Genomic DNA, 10,980 nt, shown 5'->3' on the forward strand with positions numbered 1-10,980 from the left:
ATGATCTGTTTCTATGTGTGCAAATTAGCACATTTTCACCGTTTATGTTCTTTGAACAACAGTCAAACGCTTGATTCTAAGTTACTTTAACTCCATTGGAACTTCTCTTGTAGCCTTTGTGCAGACGTTGAAATTGTTACCAGTGTGGAAAATGCACTTGATCAGTTTGCCTGCAGAAGGGAGGAGACAACAGAGAGGGAGGCAGACAGAACACTTCCCCCCGTGGCACAGTGATCCAGCTTTATTGAACTGCGACTGTCATGCCCATTTAAAGCCTTGCGACATTCGTTTAGTTTGAGACGCGCTTTTAAAATGCTCGAAGAAACGACCTCGGGTATTTCCTGGTACTGAACAAGGCGGTATCTTTCTCTCTTATTGGTCCAAAACTATCGGGTGATGCTCCAAATACCCACCCTCCCGGTGTACCGTACATTGAGTTGTGGTTGTCGCGCTTTGGACCCGCCTTTAAGAGAATCGGTCTTTATCACAATGAACCCTCGTCACGGTGCTTCCAGACTGTTTCATCTTAGGACAGCAAGTTTTAGCGACCTTCATTTAGGAAGATGAACATTTGTCTTCTGTTTTGGATCCTGCTCCCAGCAGCAGAATGCGGTAAGTTGAGGAAACTTTCTTTACACACACGTTCTGAAGAGAGTCGCCGGGCGGGCAGTGACGTGCGGTCAGGGGAGGCAGGTGAGGCGGAAAAAAAAAAAGTTTACATCAATAATATTAATATTTTCTACGTATATGTGTTAAAAATGCATTTGGAGTATGACTACACATTTCTGCCATTTCATTGAGTAAAATTGCCGAATTTGAGTTACTATTGGTCAAAATTTAATTTGTGCTGCACACATCTCTGCACTTTAAAGACAAGATGGGTGCTCTATCCATAGCTATATAAGAAAGTTCTTTACAGGACAAATATGCTCCTGTGTATATGTTTGTGTTGTTTGTGAGTGTAACTGAAAGAGGAATGCTGATGGGATATGAAGCATTATCAGTAGTTGTGTGATGTTAGAAAAAAGGTGAAATAAGATGCTTTTTTTAGTTTTTTTAATCGTAAATCTGACTCTTGAGCAGTCAGTGCCTCACCAACATGCTAATCAAAGAACACACAATGATTCTGATTAAAACAACTCTCCCCAAACTCCTGCATGAATATAAAATATTCAAAATGACGTGATTGATTGAACACCTCAACTGGTCGGTGATACTGCCATCGACTTTTCAAGAACATTCAAAAACGCCCTTTGTTTTTGTTTAGCTCTGCAATAAAAACATCAATAGCGAATAATGCACCAGGAAGCTGGTGAAATGCTTGAATATATTTGGGCAGTGACACTATTCTAAACGAAAATAGTGCCAACCGAACCGAAATGACTGAGTTTGCGAGTTTGTCTGGTTCTCGCTGATTGCGCGTGGCGTTCCTGACTGAGCAGTGACTCATACAGGAGGCGCAGCAGTACTGCACACTGAGACTTCCGGTTGATAAAACCTTTGCTAAAGTACCTCTGCTGTGTGTGTGTGTGTGTGTGCGTTGTGTGTGCGTTGTGGTGTGTGTGTGTGTGTGTGTGTGTGTGTGTGTGTGTGTGTGTGTGTGTGTTTTAATATTTATTTAATATTTTAATATCAAAAGCATATGCATGAAAGTTGCAGGTAACTGTCCAAACACAGATGTATTTTTTAGTTGTTGACTATCTGAGGATTTGCTTTGATTTTGATGCCTGCACACAGAGTACGAAGAGAGTGAGATTAAACCTCTTCTTATTGGTGCCTGTTCAGGTGCTGTAGTAAACCTTGTTTATATTCAGTTTATGAGGAATCTATTATGATATTTTGGGTTATTGTTGGGTCTTTGACCTGTTTCTCATCCTGCTGCTCCATGTTTCCTTCACAGCTTGTGGAAAGAGGCTGTTTTTCATTCTGGTTGTTTGTTTTAGTGGTGTTTTGTCCAGTTGAGTGTTTGTGAAGAGGGATTATAGTAGGGGAACGAGGAAGCAGCCCTGAGGAGTTCTGGTGATCAGGATGAGAGGAGATGAGATGTGGGTTTTTATCCTGACATGTGGTGGTCTGGCTCAGAGAGGATCAATGATGATGATCAAAGAGATGTTTTAGCTTTTTTTGATACCGTCCACCAATTTGAGCAGATACGACTCACAGCTTAAGGTTTAAAATAATTAACCATAATATTAAACTGTCTACATCTTTCAATATTAATTTGACAAGACCTGAGATTGGGATCAATTTATAACATGATTATTTTTGTCAGAACCGCTGATCCCACTGTGAGGGTCCAGAGTTTTGACTCCATTTGTTTGTGTGTTTCAGGTTCCCATTCTCTTGAGTTCTTGTCTACAGGACGTGTTCAGCCTGGATCTGGGCCCCATTTTGAACAAGTTACAGAGTTTGATGGAGTTGTGATCTCTCACTGTGACAGTGGGACACAACAAGAACACTTCAAACCCGTCCTGGAATCCCACAACTTACCTGGGACCTGCAGACCAGCATGTTATGATGTTTTTGATGCTCTCAAAGCGATTTCTAAATTCATCAATCACACACGGAGTAAGTTGTAGCACATTTGCTTTGTAATGTGTTTTTGTTGAAAATGAACTGAACATTTTACATAAAATAATCCTTGTAGATGTTCAGCGGCGGCGTGGCTGCATCACGTCAGACGAGAGGCTTGAATCTGCTTTTGACAACTGGGCAGTGAATGGAGAGGGTTTCATTCAGTTTGATGCTGGAGCTCAGAAATGGAAAGCCCTGTCTCCTTCTGCAGAAATGATTAAAGATTCGTGGAACGGCTATGAGGCTCGGAACCATTTCTTTGGACACTTCATCAATGAAGAATGTCCAAAAATGATCCATCATATCAAATTAAGAGAAGTGGAAAAAAGAACAGGTGAACACACTCTCTGGTCCAAAATATAACCCAAAATATAATAAAATCACAGCTTTGAATCACTTCATTAAATTGGACATAATTCAGGAATTAACCTGAACACATACAAAAGTATCTTTTCTTCCCCTGGCTGGTCCCACCCTGATCATCACCTTTTCTATCCTCCTGCAGATCTCCGTGTGTTTGCCAACCCTGTTGACAGAACCAAGGCATTGCTGAAGTGCCACGTCACCAGTACTGACAAATCAGTGCGTTCAGTGTCTCTGACTGAAGACGGGGCCCCCAAGGCAAACTGGATCACTGTAACTGGCCCGTTGCCTTCTGGGGATGGATCAGTGATCCTCATCCTGACAGCTGAGGTCCCCCTGATCCACACCAACATCTATGGCTGTGTTGTCCAAACAGAAGACAGAACCATCACTGTCATGTGGGGTGAGAACTTTACATTTACATACTGCTGCATGATTGTTATTGAGTCGTGATCCAGGCTGCACACAGGCCAGTGGGATCTTATTGTTGCTGGGGGGTTCTGGTGTGTTGGGTACTCTGGTAAAAGTCCCTCATGAAGAAGCTCTGAAACGTTCCTGGTGATTCTCTGGTCTTCCTCCGTCTGAAAGCAGACCTTTGGATCTTTTCTGGCTGAGATTACAGCAGTGTTGGTCATTAACTCTGTCAGAAACGGCTGTTTCGATGCTGTTAAAACTTATTTGAGACTTATTTTTTTGTCTCTCCACAAGTTTTTTTTGGCCCATTTAATTAACAACATTTAACGTGCTTCACATGTTTCCAACAATAAACGAGCTACTACAGAGTTACAATTTGGTACAGGCAGTGGAATGCACAGAATCACCCTCTGCCAGCAGGGGGCGCTGCAGCAGCTCAGCACCCACCTTTCTATCGTCTTGGCACAGAATTATCAGTGCGCAACGTTGAGCTTCAGTCTGTGTCCAGGCCTCAGACAACTGTCGGCATGTCACGTTGGTCCAGACAGTTAATAAATGTAACAGTTGAAATACTCTAAATAGAGTCAGTTACACTTTCTGTTATTCGGAGCACAGCTTTCAAAATATTAAAAATACGTTTATTACAATAACACACATGACGACATGCTGCATAGAGTAAAGTATGGCCAGTTTGGTGATTACAATAATCATGTTTTTGTTGTTTATACTCTTTTATGAGCAGATGGAAACACACTTGATGGACAACACATCCTTTATGCAGGTGTCCCGATGACGTTTTGGATTATTATCGGCATCATCTTTGTTTGTTGTTTAATCTCCGTAATGACTCTTTTGTGTAAGTCTCACTTCTTTGATTGTAACTTTCAAGTCAGTCTGTGAGCTGATATTTTACTATTGTGGCCCTGCATTAATAGAATGTTAATGATGTTTCTTGTGAAATACACCTGTCAGCATCTATTAATTGTTCCTTCATTTTATTTCTTCATAGGCACAAGGCAGAAAAAGTGGTGAAGGAAACTTTTCTCATGAGCCCATTGATGAATAACTGGGGGAAGATGGATTTTATCCACGGAGGACTTGAGCAGAGACGACATCAATGATCCAGGATGTTTTACTCTTCATGCTGAAAGTGCACGTCTATAGAAACGTGTAGACCTGAACAGAGGATCCAAAGTCACATGTGCTGTAATATTTGGACTGTGTTGTCATCCAGTAGCAGAGCTTTGGGACTTATGCTGCTGACACGGGTCTAACCTTCACTGACTGTCATCTTTTTTAAGAAGCCAAGAAGCCAAACTATGGAAAACTTTAGCACTTTGACCCTAAATTCAGTATTAATGATCTTGAACTTCTTAAATCAGAGCTTAACACTCATCTTTCAAAACTGCCTTTAAACACCTCATAATGCTGTCACTTTATGTCTGGTTTTTATTATTTTTGTGTTATTTACTCATTCATCTCTCCTTTATTTTGTTTGCATCATCTTTATTTATTTTATGTAAAACACTGGTTACTTATTTCGACATTGTAAAAATCTTATATTGTTGAATGTTTGATGACTTTATTTCTGTTTCTGAAAGACTGGTTTCAGTTACATCCTTGGTGGTGTTGAAATTTAACTCTTAAAACTTAATTCTGAAGTTCTTCCTTGAAGAATCTAACAAATTCATGTGAAACTGGTCGACTAATATTGTGTGTAAAATAGTAAACTGTTTAACAGTGTTTGTAACTAACTTGCAGGACCTGATGTGTGAAGTCCTTAAGAGTTTCTATTTTTTCCATTATTAAATACAGTATTTGTAAATATTGTATGTTTTTACTTCCTGCAATAAATGAGTTTTAATTTTAAGAGCCTGTGTGATAATGTTTATTTTCATTTACATGAGGGAATGTCTGATTAGATGAGGTGGTTAACATTGTCTCATCACAGCAACAAGGTTGTGGGTTCCAATCCCCTGGGATCGCAGCTTTATCAGTGCAGTTTGGAAGTTCTCCCAGGATGTTTCATGAAATGACCACTGACTCTTTTAGTTCATTTGTGTTTTACCCATTTTGAAAAAAACAACTTTAATTTGGCCAGTCAAAGCAATACAGGCTGCATATATGTCAATTATTCAAGGGATGAAACACAACTGGACATTAATCGGATTGATTCATTTCATGTTTGTCATTTGAATCTGGAAGCAGTTGAGTCCAGACAAGTCACATGTGATGCATATTTGATCAAAGGGGTAGAACAAGGACACTTACGGGAGATTGGAATGTACTTGGTAGCTTGCAAACTTAGTGCTGGAACAGTGCTTGATTGAGGATGTTTCACAAGCGCGAGGAAGCAAGGACTAATGGGTCTGCATTTTGAGAAATGGTTGATGAATGTTCTCAATCATCCAGGTCAAAAAGAATTCTTGGCTCAAGGAACTTTGTTTTCACCTCTTATCTGAGAGGCTTCTTCAATTGTAAATGAACTAGTGGGAATCCCACAGTTGTGCTGTGCTGAGTCACTGAGCGTTATTGATGCTCATGAGGGTCAGTGGTAATTTGCTTTGCTTTGCTTTCTTCAAATAAGTGTCCCTTATCTTTTGGGTGTAGCTGGATGGCCAAATCCTGACCTGAGGAGTTGGCGTTGCATCTGTACAGTGGTTGTTTAGTCTCACCAATGTACAGATCTATAGATTGTTTCTGGGCCCAATTGTAAATATAACTGGTAAAAAAGTTCAGGAACATATGATACAGAATAATGCAAGGTTTTAAACCTAGTGTATTTTATTGTTATTGCCATAATTTCCCTTTTGTTTCAGATGGAAAAACACTTGCTGGTGTTAATTGGACATTTTGGCTCCCATTTTGGTTTCATGTGTTCTTTTAATCTGCGCAACAGCATGGATGCTCAAATGTAAGTCTCACTACTTTTGTTGAAACACTCATCAGTCTGTCAGCTGATATTTTGGTATTAATGTTTCAATAATTAGCCTTATGATCAGATCAATGTTTGTAATGAAATATCTGCCAACATGTATTATTTGTGCCTCCATTTGTGTTTCACAATAGTCAAGAAGAGGATTGTTTCAAGTGATGAAGAACAACCACCAGTATCTTTAAGGAGTGATGAATTGATGGATAACCAGAAGAATGAATATTTGTCAAGATTGGACGAGAGACAAATGCTATGATCCAGAATATTTTTATTCTCCATATTAAAGTTGCCCCGTGTAATACAACTGAGCAGGGGATCAAAACACAAACATTTGCAGTGAACCGGCTTTAACGTTCACATTTACGACACTTTCAAACAGAGCAGTACATTAAACAGAACATACAGGTGAAGTCACAACAGTGATCAGGTGTAAAAAGCTAAAGAAACTTTTTATTATGTTCTTTTCCCTGTGACCTTTTATCTATTATGTAAGCACTTTGGTTTCCTATTTAGACATTATAAAGCATTACACAAATAACTATTTCTATGTTAATGTAACATGACCACCAAACTACTGTTTAGTGAACCGTTTACTTAAACATTAATTTATTTCTTTGAGAGACTGATGATCAAATGTAACTCATGTTCTTTGATGATGTCATGTGGCACCAAGAATGTTGTCAATAAACGATTAATTTTAATTTAATGAAATTGAATATCAAAATAAATGTACATACTTGTTAAGATCTTCTTTTACTGTATTAAATGTCTTTATACTAAGATTGTCTTATTTTTACTTCCTTCATTAGAAGAATAGTTTATATTTTATATCAAGAGGCAGAATTTTTATTTACTCCAGATTATAAAGAACAACTTGATTAGACTTATTTTTACATAAAAATTTATTAGTGAGAAATAATATATATGTATATTTTTGTAACAATTTTCATGTAGATTGTTTTTTAAGATCTTTCACAAAAATAAGGCTCGAGTGATTTGCATCAGTATACTGAATTAGTCTAAAGTGTGTTCCTTTAAAAACACGTGCAACAAAGATGAAAAAGAAAGACATCGGACAGAAATGATCTAGTCCGTTTATACAACTAATTTATTGGCCTATCAGAGCGCTGCCAGATTAATAAATTATTGTTCACCCAGGTAATAATGACTTTTATGGCTTTTCAAAAAAGCATCCACAGAAACTTCAGTGACGATATTTTCATGTCACCTTCGTATTATTATTGTCACATTCTACTAAATTTGTTTGGTAACATGTGAAAACTCAAATACTTTCAAGATCTTAAATGATCCTAAAAGATCTTTAACATCTCAACATGTCTCTAAACTACAGACATCACCTTTTTTAATACATTCAGTGAGAAGACATAAATGCATTGTTGTCAAACTTAGAAGAAGAATCAGTATCAGGGTTTCCTGCAGAATAGGATTTAGTAGTTCTATTTTCAGGACAATAACAACAAAAGCGCCATTTAATGCTACTCATTAAAAACCAGTAGTAACAAGTACTCATGCAAAATCAAATCAAACAGTAACCTTCAGATGTTTTATGACATTCCAGACGCTATTCTGTAGGACCTCCAATATCAGTTTAGTAATAACTGCTATCTGCTCGTTGTGGAGGCTGATGATGTCTGACCAAGATCTCCCCTGAGAAAACACAGACCAGCAGCTCAGCCTTCCAGAGAGAAGATGGAGCAGTTACAGAAGGAACAGGGGATGTTAAACTAGTACGGAATTAAAATGTCAATATAGAACATATTTCAACCAGTGAAGAGCAGGCAGCCAGGCTAAAGCAGCAAGAATGTAGCTCAGAGGAACAGAATTATAACTTTGTTCAACGATGGAACATTTATCACTTCAATTAAGGCAAACAAAAAAACAAACAAACAACAACAACCCTACAAATTTATACTTATTAATTGTTCGTCACTCAAGTTTATGAAGAACATTTCACGTCTCGGTAAAATAAAAGTAAGGCGGGATCCAACTATTACACCCACTTCCGGTGTTTACTGCGTGATAAAAAATTCAAAAATTAACGATCGTACAGATAAAAAAAATCGTGACGGTGTTCTGAAGACGTTTGGTTCCTCAGCGCTGGAGAGACAACTTCATCTTTTCTCCTCTTTTGGATGCACAACAACACCAACATCGACAGCAAATAATTATGGACTTTTATTTGGGAAACGCAACTGCAGGAAGATGAAGTTCTGTCTTTTGCTTTACTGGGTTTTGCTGCCAGCAGCAGAATGTGGTAGGTGACACAACTGTAATGGCGAAAGTTTGGATTTGCAGGGTTGTTAGACGCCGCGCAGAATTTGTCAAGTTTATTGAATCAAGTTTATTTTGGTCACCACGTGTTACACTCATCGAGAACCTCAGGCTCCGAACCGAACTGCAGCGTTGAAACACGCGCCTTTCTTGTCGCGCTCTTTGCGTCAAACACTTGAACAGATTCCCGAAAGAAGTTCCACGGACATCCAAAGATTTAAGACTGACTGATCCATGATCCACAACCACGTTTAAATATTAATAATAAAATACTGGCTAAAGACAGGAAAACGAAAAAGAACATTTTATGGTTTGCTCTGGAGACCCGGAGAAGCTGCTTTATTAAGTGTAATAGTTCATGATCTTCCTTTTCTTCTTTTTTAAACTGGTGGTTGGTAGACTATGTTTCAGCTTATTACTGCCATCGACTGTTGAGTGTAGATCAGGAAGCAAGAAAATTTATTTAAAAAGCATTTATTCGGCCTGATATTTCTTCTGATTGTTTGGTACCCGTGTGGCCTACAAAGCCTGAGTGAGACCCTCAAGAAGGGCACCAAATTTAAACAACGAGTGTCCACAGGTGTCCTAGTTTCCAACCAGGTGTAATCCTGCAAAGACAGAATCCCGAACTCTGAGTGGCTGAGAGCCAGTGGATTTGAAATTAGGATCCTCCCAGGCGAGACGCCGACGTGGATTATAAACTCCCAACGTTGCTCCTGATAACCACACTATCTTCAGCCAGAGATTCTTGTCTTCGTTATCTGGATCTACCCAAGAACACTGCCACTGCGCTCCTCTACCTCATTCCCTTTCCTTTCTCTCTCCTATTGCTCCTGCCTTTTTCCTTTCAGTTTGTGCTTTGTTATTGTTTCAACTTCTTCCTTTTTCCTAATTTGACATTAAAACACAGTTTCCTGTGTTCCTGTCAGAACCTTTTGATGCAAGAACTCCATTTGTTTGTGTGTTTCAGGTTCCCATTCTCTTGAGTTCTTGTCTACAGGACGTGTTCAGCCTGGATCTGGGCTCCATTTTGAACAAGTTACAGAGTTTGATGGAGTTGTGATCTCTCACTGTGACAGTGGGACACAACAAGAACACTTCAAACCCGTCCTGGAATCCCACAACTTACCTGGGACCTGCAGACCAGCATGTTATGATGTTTTTGATGCTCTCAAAGCGATTTCTAAATTCATCAATCACACACGGAGTAAGTTTGTAGCACATTTGCTTTGTAACACATCTAAGAGGAATTAACACCTTTAACTAAAGAGAAAAAACAATCCTTGTAGATGTTCAGCGGCGGCGTGCTGCATCACGTCAGACGAGAGGCTTGAATCTGCTTTTGACAACTGGGCAGTGAATGGAGAGGGTTTCATTCAGTTTGATGCTGGAGCTCAGAAATGGAAAGCCCTGTCTCCTTCTGCAGAAATGATTAAAGATTCGTGGAACGGCTATGAGGCTCGGAACCATTTGTTTGGACAATTCATCAGGAGATACTGTCTAGAAATGATCCACCACATCAAATTAAGAGAAATAGAAAAAAGAACAGGTGAACACACTCTCTGGTCCTAAAATAGCAGCCTGGTGTTGGTTATGAGCTAAAACTATGTTGAGAGGAAGAGTGAGCTGCTCATCACTGCTGGTTCCCTGTTCAAAGAGTGACAACAGACAACCCTGATCATCACCTTTTCTATCCTCCTGCAGATCTCCGTGTGTTTGCCAACCCTGTTGACAGAACCAAGGCATTGCTGAAGTGCCACGTCACCAGTACTGACAAATCAGTGCGTTCAGTGTCTCTGACTGAAGACGGGGCCCCCAAGGCAAACTGGATCACTGTAACTGGCCCGTTGCCTTCTGGGGATGGATCAGTGATCCTCATCCTGACAGCTGAGGTCCCCCTGATCCACACCAACATCTATGGCTGTGTTGTCCAAACAGAAGACAGAACCATCACTGTCATGTGGGGTGAGAACTTTACATTTACATACTGCTGCATGATTGTTATTGAGTCGTGATCCAGGCTGCACACAGGCCAGTGGGATCTTATTGTTGTGGTTTGGGGGTTTCTGGTGTGTGTGGGTACTCTGGTAAAAGTCCCTCATGAAGAAGAAGCTCTGAAACGTTTCCTGGTGATTCTCTGGTCTTTTCTGGCTGTTTCGATGCTGTTGAAACTTATTTTAGAGATTTTTCGGTCTCAACAACGTTTTTTTTTTTCCCATTTAATTAACAACATTAACGTGCTTCACATGTTTCAGAAAGAAAAGAGCTACTACAGAGTTACAATTTGGTACAGGCAGTGGAATGTACAGAACCACCCTCTGCCAACAGGGGCGCTGCAGCACCCACCTTTCTATGGTTTTGGCACTTATTATTATTATTATTATTATTATTATTATTATTAT

General features: G+C 39.5%; 1 protein-coding gene and 1 long non-coding RNA gene across 5 annotated transcripts; both read left to right on the top strand.

Moving 5' to 3' along the window:
- Positions 1–548: 548 nt before the first annotated feature.
- On the top strand, positions 549–7,066 carry LOC130520661 (zinc-alpha-2-glycoprotein-like). Of its 4 annotated transcripts, XR_008948983.1 has the most exons (7): positions 549–693; positions 2,332–2,568; positions 2,648–2,908; positions 3,080–3,340; positions 4,094–4,207; positions 4,361–4,571; positions 4,653–5,221. XR_008948983.1 is itself a non-coding variant. In XM_057024385.1 (6 exons), the coding sequence occupies exons 1-5, from the start codon at positions 564–566 to the stop codon at positions 6,236–6,238; spliced, it is 957 nt and encodes a 318-aa protein (XP_056880365.1). In that variant the 5' UTR covers positions 549–563; the 3' UTR covers positions 6,239–6,265; positions 6,421–7,066. The 4 variants fall into 4 exon arrangements, 3 of the variants coding, with proteins under 3 accessions (XP_056880365.1, XP_056880364.1, XP_056880366.1); XM_057024385.1 differs by lacking the exons at positions 4,094–4,207; positions 4,361–4,571; positions 4,653–5,221 and adding exons at positions 6,171–6,265; positions 6,421–7,066; XM_057024384.1 differs by having other exon boundaries at positions 4,361–5,221.
- Positions 7,067–8,347: 1,281 nt separating this feature from the next.
- On the top strand, positions 8,348–10,543 carry LOC130520664 (uncharacterized). Its single transcript, XR_008948986.1, has 4 exons — positions 8,348–8,561; positions 9,549–9,785; positions 9,868–10,127; positions 10,283–10,543. It is a non-coding gene; the product is annotated as an uncharacterized LOC130520664 (long non-coding RNA).
- Positions 10,544–10,980: the final 437 nt, after the last annotated feature.

The sequence above is a fragment of the Takifugu flavidus genome, unplaced genomic scaffold, assembly GCF_003711565.1.
Source record: "Takifugu flavidus isolate HTHZ2018 unplaced genomic scaffold, ASM371156v2 ctg470, whole genome shotgun sequence".
Taxonomy (NCBI): Eukaryota; Metazoa; Chordata; class Actinopteri; order Tetraodontiformes; family Tetraodontidae; genus Takifugu; species Takifugu flavidus.